This window comes from Odocoileus virginianus, chromosome X (genome assembly GCF_023699985.2).
Source record: "Odocoileus virginianus isolate 20LAN1187 ecotype Illinois chromosome X, Ovbor_1.2, whole genome shotgun sequence".
In the NCBI taxonomy this organism is placed as follows: Eukaryota; Metazoa; Chordata; class Mammalia; order Artiodactyla; family Cervidae; genus Odocoileus; species Odocoileus virginianus.
Window position 1 is genome coordinate 51785984 of NC_069708.1, and position 15439 is coordinate 51801422.

A 15439-nucleotide genomic window follows, 5' to 3' on the forward strand; every position below is an offset into this window, starting at 1 on the left:
CTCTTTGTGACCCCATGGACTGTAGCCCACCAGGCTCCTCTGTCCATGGAATTCTCCAGGCAGGAATACTGGAGTGGGTTGCCATTTCCTTCTCCAGCGAATTTTCCTGACCCAGGAATTGAACCCGCATCTATTACATCTCTTGTATTGGCAGGCAGGTTCATTACCACTAGTGACACCTGGGAAGCTGAATGTTTAGTTTTAGATAATAATAAAATAAAAAATTTAAAGGGCAACATCACTGCTTCCATTGGGTCACACATGTTTCTGTGCCGACAAAACATAGAGAAGAGATGACAGCTTATGGAGATGGATTATGGAGATGAGGAGAGGAGATGGGAGAGAGCAGTGGGGAGAGCTAGAGATATGCTTGGGACTTTGGTCTTATCTGTGGGGAAAGGGATAAAAGAGTTTAGGGAGCAGAGTCAGCTCAGGAAGCTAAGCCTGGAGCTGTGGGTCCTGAACACAGCAGAGGAGAAACTCTGTGGCTAGAGTTCAGGGATGCTGAACAATCCGGTCTCAGGAGGCTATGAAGGGCCCAGTTTTCAATGAAAGCCAAGTCAGTTTTGGAGACCCAGGTAAAGAGCATTCCCTCCCTTTCCCGCAAGAGACCGAGTAATGAATCTGAGCACAAACTTTAAACTTTGGTGTTGACTAAAAGGGATGGAAGCAATGACAAAGTAGCAAGTGAAGACCAGGGAACAGGAATGATCCAGGAAGCTAAGCAGGAAAAACTAAATAGAGGGATCAAAGTCTAGTCATCAGGAACTGCCTTGCTCTATTTTTTTTCCTAGACTTTTCTCTGCAAGAGAATAGTGAATGCCTTTTAGATGACCAAGAATGAGGATGAGGGACAAGCTCTGCTAGAAGAACAGGCCTGGATCCCTCAAACCAGTCAATCACCAGGCCTGTATGGAGGATGCTCCCCAATGGAGAGCATGATACAGTGAGCCAGTGCTGGGCAAAATGGATCAAGCACCCAGAAGCTGAGAGCTGCCGGCCCCTCCCACCCAGCCCAGAGGCTCCATACCGGGGTGTAATACTCCATGATGGGGTAATGAAGTTTGTTGCCCTTGCTGGCCCTGCCAGTCAGGAAGCAGGTCTGGCAAATGTCCACGTTAAACTGTTTCAGACTCCGGTACCTTGGGGAGAGGAGAGGTGGTGGGAAAGAGGATCCAATGTACTCTAGTGACCTTCCCTTCCCCCAAACATCCAAATTCACACCTACATTAGAAGAGGGTGAAGCATGGAACTATAACCTCCTGTACATGGAGCATTTAACCTCCTACACATAGAAGTGGCAGAGTCCTCACTAGATGACTAGTCTTACTCCAGAGACCATAAATCTCCATGAAATCACATGCTCAGAGTTACAGGAAGTTTGGGAAATAGCATTGTCTCACCATCTTTTTTCAGGGTGGCATAAACAACAAGGTCCCACTGTATACAGAGAACTAAATTCAATATCCTATGATAAACCATAATGGAAAAGAATATTTTAAAAAGAACATATATATATACATATATGTATATATATACATTCTGAATACATATATAATGTATCCAAGTCACTTTGCTGTACAGCAAAAATTAACACAATGTTGTAAATCAATTATATTTAATGTTGTTAATCAATTATACTTTAATTAAAAATATATAAAAGGGAGGGTGGGACAGGGGTAAAGAGCTCATTATATCAAATGGCCTTCTAAACAGGGGTGGCCTGAAAGGGTACAGTTTCACAGGTATGACCAGCTTCCTTGGAGAAGGTACACCTTCATTATGAAGACAAGTGATTCTATCAGCCGTGGGCATGTTGACTAAAAGTTATTCCTCAAAGTTATTTATAATAACTCTATTATGACTGAATATAGACTAGCCATTCAGATCCAATTCCAAAGCCTGTCTGGACTGCCCAGACCTAGTAGCATAGCATGGTGAAGTATCTAGACTTAGAGCAGTCAGAGGGTCTGACATCTTGTCCTAGAGCTACACCAGCCAGCAGTGTAAACTCCACCTCTGTGCCTCATTTCCTTATAGAAAGCAGATTGGTTGTAAAAAGAGTATGTGCTAGAGCTTTAAAAAGGTTGTTATTATTTAGTCAAGAAGTCATGTCCAACTCCTTTGCAACCCCATGCACTATAGCCCTCCAGGCTTCTCTGTCCGTGGGGTTTCCCAGGCAAGAATACAGGAGTGGGTTGCCATTTCCTTCTCCAGGGGATCTTCCTGACCCAGGGATCGAACCCACATCTCCTGCATTAGCAGGCATATTTTTACTGCTGAGTCTCTAGGGATAAAAACAAGCATTTTATGATGAAAACCAAATTCAGGACAGTAGTTATCTTTGTGGGAGTAGGAAGGAAATGTCATCAAGGAAACTTCAAATATATTGTTTTGCATATTATATAAAATATGTTTATAATATATAAATAAGTAGACATAAAATATATAAATATATATCATATATATAAATATATTGTAAAATCTTGTTTATTTCTTCAGCTTGGTGGTGGGTGCCCACCATGGGGTACTGGAGCCAGCTCATACCAGCTCATGAGAGCCAGTTGTTAACATTTCAGGAATTTTCCGAGTTGGTTATTAACTATAGCTATTATTTAAAAATTAAATCATATAAACTCACAGTTAAGCAAAGAGTATTAAAAACTAAAGTAATAAATACTCAAGCTTATCGCTTCCCATTTCACTATTATTTACGCTCTGGAGGTTGTCTACATCTATTGTATCCTGTGGTGGAAATACTATAAATGGTGTACAGCTGTGCATCTCTTCCTGACCTCCTGTGGATAGCCTGACTTTGGCCACAGTGGGAGTATCTATACCATGGAAATTAGCCAATGCTCTATCAGGTTTCTCTTCTGCTTTCTGGAGAGTAGGCTGTGAACCATTTGCCAGCACACCTTTTGGTACATAGGTGTTCTCATAGATTAGGATGCTGGAGCTTTTGGGTTCTACTTAATGCTCCCTGGGAAACAAAGAACAAATTACTTCCTTTTCTGGGCTATTCTCCCACTCCACCCCCACTTTGCTTAGCTATACATTTTTCTAGGTCTGAATACTTCATAATATAACTGAAAAAATATTCCATCTTTTTTTCTTTTTCAAAAATTAAGCAGAATGCAATAGAAAGGATTACAACCATATACAACAACACACACACACACATATATATACACACACACACAATGGATTAGTTGTAATTATATAACTACATAATGCATCATTTTGCAATATATGATTTATATGTGAATTGCCTATTTTTATTAGTATCACTCCAGCAGGTATTGTTTTTTCCCTACCTGAAGCCCTTGATGGGACACTGCCTACAGATAGAGCACTTGGTCTGATGCTTTACTTGTTCAGCAATGGTGACCCGATGTAGAACAGCCAGCCACACCATGGATTGGGGCTCCAAGTTGACCCATTCCAGGAACTGTGAAGCTTCAATGACTGGCTTCCCAGTGCTCTGGGGAAACAAGAAGCCCGACAGCGATGTCTGAGGCCCAAAGCGTCTTGAGCCTAGAATGGCAGCCCTCATGGGAAGAAGAGAAACAGCAAGGCCTGGGTTTGCCTGTTCTTTAGAGGTGTCCACCTTCTACCCTGTCCTAGTGGACCTGGTGCCCTCCCCACAGGACTCTGATCCTAAAAGCCCAGAGAACCGTCTGCCCTGTTGTTCCAGCCCAACAAACTCCCTTCCATATGAGTACTATAGCACAGGAAACTCTATTCAGTACTCTGTAATAACCTGTATGGGTAAAGAATCTGAAAAAGAATGGGTATGTATAACTGAATCATTTTACTGTACACCTGAAACTAACAAAACATTGTAAAGCAACTATATGCCAATAAAACTTGAAACAAATATCTGAAGCAAAGCAAAACAAGAACAGAAGCCCAGCTTTGAGTTCTCCCTCCCTTCTTCCCAATCTTTGTCTCATCATCCCTCCTTTCCTCCCTCCCTAGCTCCATACTCACAAAACGGAAGCAACTGCGGACACTGGGCTCCACGTTGCTGCCACCAAAGGCTGCCACTTCCCCCAGCTGACGGGGCACCTGAATGGCTTCATGAAGCAGGACACCAAGATGGCGTTGGTCACACTGGCTGCCTGAGTTGGCCACTTGGCTGAAGAGGTCTGCTGGCCCCACCATAAGTCATGGCCAAGTCCACAACAGAAATGGCCATGGAATGGTGTGAGGAGAAAGAGGAGAAAAAGAAGAGAGGGTAAGAGTGCACTTACTTAGCTAATGACTTTTGAAAGTGGAATACCTAAAGGTCCCTGATCTTCTAGAAGCCCTTTAAGAACATTCTAATGCTCTCCCTATTTGTATCTATCTCACTTTTTTCTCTCTGAACACAGAGAGGAGGAGGGAAGGGTGAAGAGAGAGTGAGCTGTGTGTGAGAGCAGTGCCAGACACAAATACACTGCTGGGAAAACAGTCTCAAGAAGCAAGATCAAGGGGTTGGGGGTTCAAAGGTGCCTGAATATGAATCAAGGTCAGCCTGCCCTATCCCCTCCTGTTCGTGAAGCCCATGTAGTCTCATATTGCAGCAATCTCTCAATTATCCAGACAAATGAAAAGAAACACTGCACAGATATCTATAAAGAGGACATAATTCAACCCATTTGGTCATCTAAGAATTCACTCTAAATGACTGTTGAACAGCCTATGGGACTTATATTTGAACATTGCCCTTGTGGGAACTCCCCTATTCTAACCCAATTTAAAAAAACCTCCTCCAGAGTTTATTGTCTCTCTGCTTCATGCCTCACCTAAGGCCCAGAAAACAAACAAAACCAGAAGGCAGAGGGCCTGGGGTTTAGTTCTTGACCCATTACTAACTAGCTTGGGAAACCCTGGGTAGGTCATGAATCTCTCTATGCTGAAGTTTCCTTACTTATAAATTAAGACTACATCATCACTGTCCATACCATCTGAAAGGAATGTTGGGAGAAATAAATTATATCATAGCTATGAATGTACTTTGAAAAGTCTTCTTCCCTGTAAAGCTTTCCTAGATTGCAGTCCTCACTCTTCTGTGATCTGATATAGCACATATCCTTTCACATTCAGGTTATTCTAATTAGCACTCACTCTAAGAAGTGCTTTCTCTGTACTTCTGTCTCCTCACCTGGACTATAAACCACTTGAGACAGGGACAACATCTAACTGGATCTTGTACTCACCACATTTAGCACAGTGGTCAGTGAACACTAAATACCTGACAACTAATGATGCTGCTGCAGAAAAATGCAAAATGCTGTACAAATGATAGAGGATGAGAGGGAAAGCAAAGATACTGTACCAGAGGTTTAAACTTACAGAATTACATGTTGCCCACCCCCCCCCAGATAATGGGATTATTGCATACTGCCCATGTTATCCATGGAAAGTCTCCAGCAGAACATGTGACATAGTTTGAGCATCAGATTGGGAGAGAGCTAAGCCTGATGGTCCACCGGGAAATGGAACTAGAAAGTCCAGGTCCTGGGTATCCCAGAATCCCAACTCAGATCTCCATCAAGTAATTACACCAGATCAGAAGGAAGCAATGTCCTTGGAGTGACAGTGGGAATGATAATGGGCCTTAGACCCATCTCGGCCTTTGGCTGTTGTAGATTCTTTGCAATAGCCTGTACCAGGACGGATTACAATGTAGCCTGAGTAGCCCTGTGCTGAGTCATAAGACTGAACTTCTGTTTATCTTGCACTTTTCTTCCTCCCACCACAACCCTCCCTCCACCCAACTCCTCTTCCGGACTTTGGAGTTGTACTCACACTGCAGTTTTTCCTTCACTTCCGTGCCACACAGGCAGGCAATGCCAGTCTTAAAGGACAATGCCCGCATCTTTCCACTGCGACCACTAGGTTTAAAAGAAGAAACTGAGAACTTGAATATCTGTAAAGGGTTAACATCTTGGCAGTCATTTCCCTTACAGGGTGGATCCCAGCAGGACTTGGTGCCAGCCATACCCCAAGCTGAGCTGAGTCCAGATCCACCAGGGGAGCAAACCCTTCCCACTGTGTCCACTCCAGATATCCCACTGAAACTTCATCCTGGAGGCTGCCGGGGCAGCAAGCCCTTACCTATCAAAAACATTGAGGAGCCAGTTGAGACTCATGTCCACACAGAGCGGCACATTGACCAGGATGCCTCTTTCCTCCTCCAGCCGTTCATATAAGGCAGTCAGGCAGTGAATGACCTCCACCACATCCATCACATGCTCACTGGCCTGCAGATCATGCTCATTGAAGATCTCCAGGGCTGTGGTTAAAGTTACCAGGTCCACTGGGAAGGAAAGGAGAGAAAGAGAAAGTAAAGCCAAAAGTAGAAGCCCACGGACTAGACAGGGAGATATGGCCACCAACATCACCAAATGTGACTCCATCTCCAGACTAACCATTTGTAAGTATGAAATAAGCTTGCCTGTAAAGTAATTAGCCTCCAACTAATAAAAAAAAAAGAAAGAAAGAAGCTTGCCCTTTACCAAGACACACAACCCAAGTAGGGAGAAAGCATCAGAAGAACCCCTAAATTAACCCCAAATGTTTCTATACCCAAATGATCCTTGACATCAGTTTCAAGAAGATGGTGGGATTTGGGTAAACTCCCAGGGACCAAATACCATACCATTTTTTTCAGTTTCTCTGAAACTGCATTTCAACTGCAAATAGGTGGGTCCATGAACCTTGTTCTGAAAACCTAGACACTGGTTATGAAGGCTCGTGTATGGCTGTGTGAATGTGACATACCTCAGGAGGATTTTTTAATTACCCCCAATCCTGGTATCAGCCTAGCCAGATACACTTGGTCCAGGAAGATTGGATGGACAGTGTCTCAGAGAGAAGACAGAAGGCACATTATATCTGTAGTCATGTTGTCCCCTAACCATTGGCATTTGCTTTAAGCATTCTGCTGCTACATCCAATAACCCCAAGATGGTGAAAGAACACAAGCCTTCAATGGCTCCAAACAATTTTCTGGATACTTCTTGCCATAAAACACTAGCTTGATTGTCTGTGTTGGGCAGGGAAGAAGGGACAAGGAAGAGGAGAGCTGTGGGTTAATTTGGAAACGAGTCTAGAGGTTGGAGAAAATAGAAGGGCCCTGGAAAGATCAGGTGTCCACAGCCAGCATATCCCAACCTTTGGAGAGTCTCCACAAAGCTGACCAACAACCTTGGCCAAGGTGGGATGGGAGTGGGAAACAGCAAATTGATGAGGAAGGATGAAGGTCATAAGGGAAGTGTGATGGGAAACTTACAGCGCAGTGCCTTCTGGACTCTGCGTAGCTTCATGGCAGTGCGGTAAGCTGAGAACTTAATGTTGTTCAAATCAGCTGCAAGAATGGAAAGAGATACACTCAGATCAGGGAAATGCAAATTAAAACCACAACAATATATCATGTTACACCTGTCAGATTGACAAAAAATAAAAGTCTGACAGTAGCAAGTGTCAGCAAAGATGTGGATGAATGAGAATTGCTAGTGGAAGTGTAAACTGACACAATCATATTGGAAAACAACTTGGTATTACCTAGCAAAACTGAATATTCATATATCCTACAACCCAGCCAGCTGTATATATTCTAGAGCAGTGATTTTCACATTTTTTTTACCAAGCAGCACTGTTTTTGTTAGCTCCAAAGTAGAAATGACCCAGATGTCCATTAACAGTAGGATGGATGAGGAAACTGTGGTATGTACAATGGAACACTCTATGGCAGTGAAAATGAATGATCTATAGTCACATGCATCCACATGGGTAAAATCTACAACATAATAGTGAGTCTCTCTTAGCAGTGAAAGATAAGGCACATGAGAGTCACATTCATCACAGCCTTGATAATGTCTTTCAAAGCAGATCTAGCATATATCTATAAGCATAATTCCCTGATGTGATGATAAAATTGTTTAGGGGGAGAATAGAGCTTCCTGTTGGAGATACAGAGAGGAAAGGAAGGAAGCTACTGGAAAAAGGACAAGGATTCACTTCCACCCTCATCTGCTTGTTGGATGGGATTCCCTTGTGTTCTTATTTTTATTGAGACAACACTGGTTTATAGCATTATATAAGTTTCATGTACACAATATTTTATTTCCACCTGTCACCTTTCAGTCAATCCCCTTACCTATTTTGCCTTTCCCCTACCCCTTCTTTTCGGGTAACCACTACTCTGTTTTTTGGTATCTATGTGTATTTGTTTGGTTTGTTCATTTATTTTCTTTTTATATTCACATATGAATGGAATCATATGGTATTTGTCTTTCTCTATCTGATTTATGTCACTCAGCATAATATCTTGAAAGTCTATCCATGTTGTCACAAGTGGCAAGATTTCATCCTTTTTTATGATTGTATTCTACCATGTGCATGTGTGTGTGCGTGCATGTGTGTGTATATATATATGATCCAGCTATCCCCACTCCTGGGTATTTACTCAAAGAATATTAAAACACTAATTCAAAAAGATATATATACTCCTATATTCATCACAGCACTATTTACAGTAGCCAAGACATGAAAACAACCTGTCTATCAGCAGATGAATGAATAAAGAGGATATGGTATATGTACACACAATGGAATACTATTCCCTTGTATTCTTATAGGACAAAGGCAACTGTATAGATCTCCACCCTATACAGGAACCTTGAATTCTTACCTAGAGTTTGGTATAACTCTGTCATCTTGGGATGGTCCCAGCATGTGGTTTGAGCCTGGTGGCTACAAATAAAAGCATCAGTAGCACCAGGGTCCATATCACCCCCCACCCCACAGACAAACATGCACACATCCCTCAGTGATAGGTTGGACACAAGGAGCAGCAGGATCTGAGGGTGAACCCTGAAGATTCCAAAGCACAAGGGTTCACCTTTACCCAGGTAGAATATTGAGCTCTTGAGATGAGTAAGAGGAAAAACTGGATTGGATGGAGGAATCCCAACAGATAGGGGTGAAAGGGATAGGTAGAAAAAAAGACAGGGCAGGGAGAGGGTGGGTAGGTGATTGACCTGTTTCTGATTCAGATGGTTACTCACTTGATGTAGTAGGGAACTTTATTGGGTGAAATTGCTCTTTCCCAGGGAACCTGAACAGAAGCTGGTGAGGGAAAAGAGAAAGAGAAAGAAGCTGGCCACTAATGTTCTTCAGGCCCCTGATTACTCCCCTGTACTATCCTCCCAAAGAAATAGCTAAGCCCAAAAGGGGATGCCAGCTCTTAACAGGACCTGAGTATGGGGCAAACACTTCTAATGAAGACACTTCTCTCCCTGATGTTAGGGTGAGGGACAGAGAAGAGGTTGTCACTGATACCCTCATGTGCCAGAGACATGACAAGGGCAGGAACAGATGGCCTTGGCCACCCTGACAATCTTCCCCGTGAGCAGGCTGTCATTTTGTCCATTCAGCTGCAAGCAGCTGGTGTGCTACTGTGGATATGAAGTGACTCTACTTTCCTCATGGGACTCAAAGCCCTTCCCCCAGAAGGCCCAGCTTCTCAGTCCCATGGGACAATGGGGAACAGGACTGCCTACTCATCTATGGTGAGAAACTCTGGAAAATGATGCTTCTCTCTGTTCCATGTCTTTAACTTCCAGATGTTCCAGGAGAGGCTCGGTCATCTGGTCAATCTCTTCCTTGCAGTTTCCCTGGGTACAAGAGCCTTCTGCAGGTGTAGTTGCATGCCAGTCATTATAATTCAATAGTTTGAATTGCCATTAACATTTATTGAGTTCCTACTATGTACCAGATACTCTGCTGAATGCTCTGTGTGCATATCTAATTTTCATATCTAGTTACATTTCCACCATCTCCACTCTGATTGGGTCACCATCGTCCCTCATTTAGACTATCACAATATGTACCCTAACAGGTCTCCCTCCTCCTATTCTAGACCTCCAAAACTCTGTTGAAACAGAAGTTGGATCATGTCATCCCTCTGCTCAAACCCCTGCAAGGGTTCTTCATTCTACTCAGAATAAAATCCTAATTCTTACCATAGCCCTCCAGGCCCTCCATGCTTTGGCTTCCTGCTCTCATTCTGATCTCTTGCTCTCTCTCCTCTTCACTCACTTCTATACTGGTCTCCTTGCTGTTCCTCAGGTATGCCCCTGCCTTAACGTCCTGGAAGTTATTGTTTCCTCTGCCCAGTCTGCTCTTCCCTCAGATATCCACATGGCTCATTCCCTCACCTCTTTGCCGTGATTTCAGTGACAACATTCCCAACCACCCTATTCAAAATTGAAATGCCTCCTCCATTAAGTCCAGCACTGCCTAACCCATACCTTCCCTGCTTTACTTTTTCTGGAACACTTGTCACCAATTGACATTTTACACACACACACACACACACACACGCACACACTCACTTATTTGTTTATGGTTTGGCTTCTTCTAGCAGAATGTAAGCTCTCCAAGTCCAAGAATTTCTGTTTTGCTCACTGATGTAGCCCCAGTGCCTAGAATGGTACCTGGGCCATGGTAGGACATCAATAAATATTTTTGGAACAATAAAGTCATGTAGTTACCATAACTCTATGAGCTAGGTCATATTTTTCCCTCTTTTTATATATGGGAAAATTGAAGTTCAGAAAGGTTAAGCAATTTTTTTCAAGCTTGCACGGCTATGAAGTCGAGGAGCTCTGACTCAGATCCAGATCTCTCTGACTCAAGAGCTTGTACTTTTAACCACTATCCTACACTGCTTTATTCTACTGCTTCTTAGATGCCAAGGTACACTGGGCTCCCACCAGGTCCCCAACAGACAACAGTAGACTCTATTGGAAAGTGGCTGAGGTTCTACAAAGTGAAGTATAGCTTGTCTCACATACAGGAGAGGAAGTGTTGTGACCCAGGCCCAAAGTCCCGGTGAGCATCCTGAAGCTGCTTAAGTCTCTCACCAACTGACACCTATGGAAAGAATATGCAGGAAGTCAGTGGCCTCATTCCACATATCCAGGGTGGGATTTCCAGGTGCCTCCAGTTATCTTTGTGAATTCCCTCCAAGGCTGCTGCTTCTCCAGTTCCAGATCCTCCCACCATTCACCCAAATCCTAGTTCTCCCATATCACTCCCAGAGGTAAGAGAAGAGCATCTCTAATTCCAGGCCACAGTCACTCTTCATCTGTCCCTGTCTACTCTGAGTGCCCAAATGCAGACAGGTCCCTCTCAGACTATTTTAATTACTCCCTGCAGTTTAGAGGTTGAGAAGCTTGTTTTCTGGCCCCAAATTCTATACAACTATTTCCCCACATAGATCCCATTTCAATGCCCCTTTACTTCCTGAAGGCCTGGAGAAGTCCCCCCATCACCAAGCCTAGTTATACCAAATCTTTCTCCCATAGCTCACTTTAGGCTTCTCCTTTACCTGTAGCTGTTTCCACCGGATATTGATTTGCTCCAAAGCCCGGGAGTTCTCCATTGACAAGTGCACATCAGAAATGGCAAGTTGATGGGCCAGATCATTTACTAACTTCACTCCATCTTTCATGGGGGAGAATTCTTCCTTGAATAGCTATGGAACCAGGATCCAAGTCCCACAGCAGGTAGATAGTAGGAAAGAGGAACCATTAGTCATTCACACCAACTCCTTCCTCTTTACCCAGAGATTTTGTTTTAGTAGCGCAGCTTCCATGCTTGCATATTAGGGCAACCAGACTAAGATGTGTGTGTATGGGGGGGTGGGGTGGGCATTGTCCTTACTTCCTTTTCTTCTCTCAGAAAACACCAGGGAAAGAGAAGACAGTAGGACAGAGGAGACCTCAGCTAAGTGTGTTAGTCGCTCAGTCATGTCTGACTTTTTGTGACCCCAAGGACTGCAACCTGCCAGGCTCCTCTGTCCATGTGATTCTACAGGCAAGGATACTGGAGTGGGTTGCCATGCCCTTCTCCAGGGATCTTCCCAACCCAGGGATCGAGCCCAGGTCTCCTGCATTGCAGGGGGATTCTTTACCATCTGAGTCACCAGGGAAGCGCTTCCCCAACCAGGTAAGCCCTCAGCTAAACTAGCCCCCAAATCCAGCAGAGAAACTGGGAGAGACTCTGTTGAAGTCCAGAGCAACAGCGGAGCCTCAGCATCAGGAACACTGTCAGGGTCTTAGTGGAGTATCTGGTCTCCGGGTAGGCTGTAGCCAGGGGAGAGGGCCTGCATACCTTAAGAGCCTGGATATGCTCGGGAAGTGAATCAATGAAGAGATCCCCAATGGGCTCCCAAGTGGCTCGGACTCCCTCAGCCTGGGTCAGAGTTGCACTTAATTCCTCCATTGCCCCTTGGATCTCCAACAGCTGCTCCAGAGTGTGCTCAATGTGGCGGTGCTGGTCCACGCAGCGGGCTGTCAACTTCTCCCAGAGTTCACTGGCCACTGTTGCCTGCTTCCACACAAAGCGGCTAAGATTCTGGATCCGCTGTCTAGGAGAGGTATCTGCAAGGGCAGTCATGAAGTCAGGTCAGGCCAGCCAGGCAAGGGTAGCCCACGGAAAGACAAAAACAGCCTTTTGTAAACATGTGTGTGCTGTGTGTGTGTTTTCATACACACACAAATACATATTTTTATGGCTGAGCTCCTTTTATAAATGTGGCTTTTTAAAAAATTAAAACTTTAATTTTGACTTCATAGTAGATTCATATGTAATTGTGAGAAATAATAGAGATCTCATGTACCCTTTAACTAGTTTCCCCAAATAGTAACATCTTGCAAAATTATAGTATAACGATCACGATATTGACATTGACACAATCCAGAAATTTTTTTCAGAATTCCCCAATTTTACTTTTAGTCATTTGTGTATGTGTGTGTGTTTTGTTCTATGTGATTTTACCACATGTATAGGCTCATGGATCCACCATCACAGTCAAGAGACCATTTTGGTGTTTTCTACCTATAGTATCATGAGGATTTCCTCATATTCTTAAGAAATGGGCAAGGTAGAGAGTGAGTAAAATATTTAAGAGGCACAGTAAGGCCAATCATCCAGAGTTCTAGTCACATGACCTTGGAATGTGATTTTGCATTAGTGTCTATTGTGTGTGTGTGCTAAGTTGCTTCAGTCATGTCCAACTCTTTGTGACCCCATGAACTGTAGCCCATCAGGCTCCTCTGTCCATGGGATTCTCCAGGCAAGAATACTGGAGTGGGTTGCCATTTCTTCCTCCAGGGGATCTTCCTGACCCAAGAATCAAACCCACATCTCTTATGTCTCCTACATTGGCAAGTGAGTTCTTCACCACGAGCGCCATGTGGGAAGCCCAGTGTCTGTTGTGCAGTTCCTTCCAAAGAAGGGAGGCATTTTATGAAGGTCCAGCAGAGGAGAGGTTAGTATAACTTTCCCAGCCTTTCCACCTAGGCTTCTAAATTGTAATTTTCCTTCTCCTCCCTCAGACCTCCCTTGAAAAGTAGATTCAGAGCTCCCAAACTCCAGGCTAATTGGAATTGCCCTGCTCTCTTGAGCTTGTTCTATCTGAGGCCCATTGGGTGGTAAATTGAGTATTGGTTAGTACTCAGGAGGAGGGGCTTGAAGTAAACTGAGAGGGTCAACAGCATCGACACAGGGCTCCATTATCGAAGGGTCCTGTCAGGTCATTCATAGCCAGTCTCAGAGTGTCAAAGCTTCTTTCTGGAGAAGAGGGCTTGCTGGGCCATCACTTGGAGCTAAACACCATGGATCCCACCCTGCTGCCTTATTTAAACTTAGACCTACAGTGACCCACTCCATCAGAGAAAGAGAACCAGAAATCACTAGGGTCAGAATTAAAGAGCCACAGTCAGTTTTCTTCTCAAGTACCATCACCTAATTTTTAAAGATTTTTTGAAAGAATTTTTATTTGCTAGTTGATTGGAGCAGTGTCACATGCCTTTCTCTACTGGAATAAAGCAGTACGTTTTAAAAGAACACACTACTACTTTTATTTACTGAGTTTGCTTAATGCATTTGAGTCTTTTTAATTTCTTTTTCATGCCTTCTTAGATGGCCACACATGATGCTCCAGAGAGCCACATACAGCTTTGGGCCAAATGCTCGTCTCCCCTGCTCCAGGGTCTTCCCTTTGCTTTTTCTTAGAGTGTGAATCTTGTTCCTTCCCAATTTTGGACTTCTAGTAATAAATTATCCTCCTAGGTAACAGCTGAGAAAATGTGTTTGGGATGGACATAAAGGTGTTTAATGGTTCATAGCTCAAGAAGAAGATGAAAGAGAGGAAGACCACCCACCTTTGCTCTCAGAACAAGGCTCCTCTAATTCATCAAATGGGTGCTGGGACAGGAAGGCCTGAGCTGATTCCAGCACAGAGTAAATATAGGGGCCTCGAGACTTGACATCGTCCATAAAGGCCTGTGAAGTTTAGCAATATGGTCAATGGGGAAGGAAAATCTTTCAATTGCTTTGAATTTCATCCTGCAATTGACAATCTTTCTTCTCCTCAGTGCAACTTGATATCCTGTACCTTTGGGCTACTCAGACTAAAAGTGGAGCAGTCTTCTCTATAGGCAAAATAATAACTTTGATACTAGAAGGTCTATTTACTCTGAAACAGATCTGTCTATGCCACAAGGTAGAGAGAAATATGGGGACTTGGGGCTAGGAATCTTGCTTCTTTGGAAGACTCAGAAAGTCCTCTGAAAGGGGCTTTAAGGAATCAAAACCAGGATGGGCTAGATTTATATGAAAAGTTTAAATTTTTGTCAAAATACACACAAGTATGTAAATCAAAAGTGTACTTTTCATCACAGCTTGATGAATTTTCATAAAGTGATTCCATATCTGTAACCAGTACCGAGATAAAGAAACAGAACTCCACCTGCATCCCAGAAGGCCCTGTCATGACCTCTTTCAGTCACTCTTTTCTCCTCCCCTCCCCCAAGGTAACAACTATCCTGACTTGTACCACCACTGATTAGTTCTGCCAAATTTTAAACCTTATATACATGGAACCACACTATATGTACTCTTTTTTGTATTTGACTCTTTTTTCACTCAACATATTGTCTTTAAAATTCAGCCATACTGTGGCACACATTTATAGTTTATTTTCTTGCTGTATTGTATTCCATCCTGTATTCATCTTTTAAATTGTGCTATAATTGACCTATAACATTGTGTAAACTTAACACAACGTACTGATTTGATTTAGCACAATATACTGATTTGATACATTTGTATAATATGATTGCCTTTGTAGTGAGAGCTGACACCTCTGTCACATCACATCACATAATGATCATTTCTTCCAGTGCATCTGTGTTCATTTTAAAAAACATTTGTTGTTATTTTCTGATTATAGAGGAAAGATATGTCACAGAAATCTCAGAAATTTCAGAAAAGGATGAAAGGAAGAAAATTAAAAAGAACTAATTTCATCACCTGGAGTTACCCATTGTGAAGATTTTGATAGAGTTCCTTCTTATGTGTGTATACACACGTACAC

At 43.2% G+C, this 15439-nt stretch overlaps 1 protein-coding gene across 4 annotated transcripts in view; it reads right to left on the reverse strand.

Moving 5' to 3' along the window:
- DRP2 (dystrophin related protein 2) overlaps positions 1 to 15439 on the reverse strand; it is a 48201-nt gene that overhangs the window by 10368 nt on the left and 22394 nt on the right. For all 4 annotated transcript variants that reach the window (XM_070461953.1, XM_020872937.2, XM_070461951.1 and 1 more), the window contains 12 exons: positions 14226 to 14346; positions 12172 to 12440; positions 11387 to 11533; positions 10851 to 10929; positions 9060 to 9120; positions 8684 to 8745; positions 7283 to 7357; positions 6106 to 6307; positions 5797 to 5882; positions 3994 to 4151; positions 3318 to 3484; positions 1031 to 1142 (listed from right to left, as the gene is read on the reverse strand). In XM_070461953.1, coding sequence (XP_070318054.1) covers positions 1031 to 1142; positions 3318 to 3484; positions 3994 to 4151; positions 5797 to 5882; positions 6106 to 6307; positions 7283 to 7357; positions 8684 to 8745; positions 9060 to 9120; positions 10851 to 10929; positions 11387 to 11533; positions 12172 to 12440; positions 14226 to 14346 — 1539 coding nt within the window. The remainder of the gene's footprint in view (positions 1 to 1030; positions 1143 to 3317; positions 3485 to 3993; positions 4152 to 5796; positions 5883 to 6105; positions 6308 to 7282; positions 7358 to 8683; positions 8746 to 9059; positions 9121 to 10850; positions 10930 to 11386; positions 11534 to 12171; positions 12441 to 14225; positions 14347 to 15439) is intronic.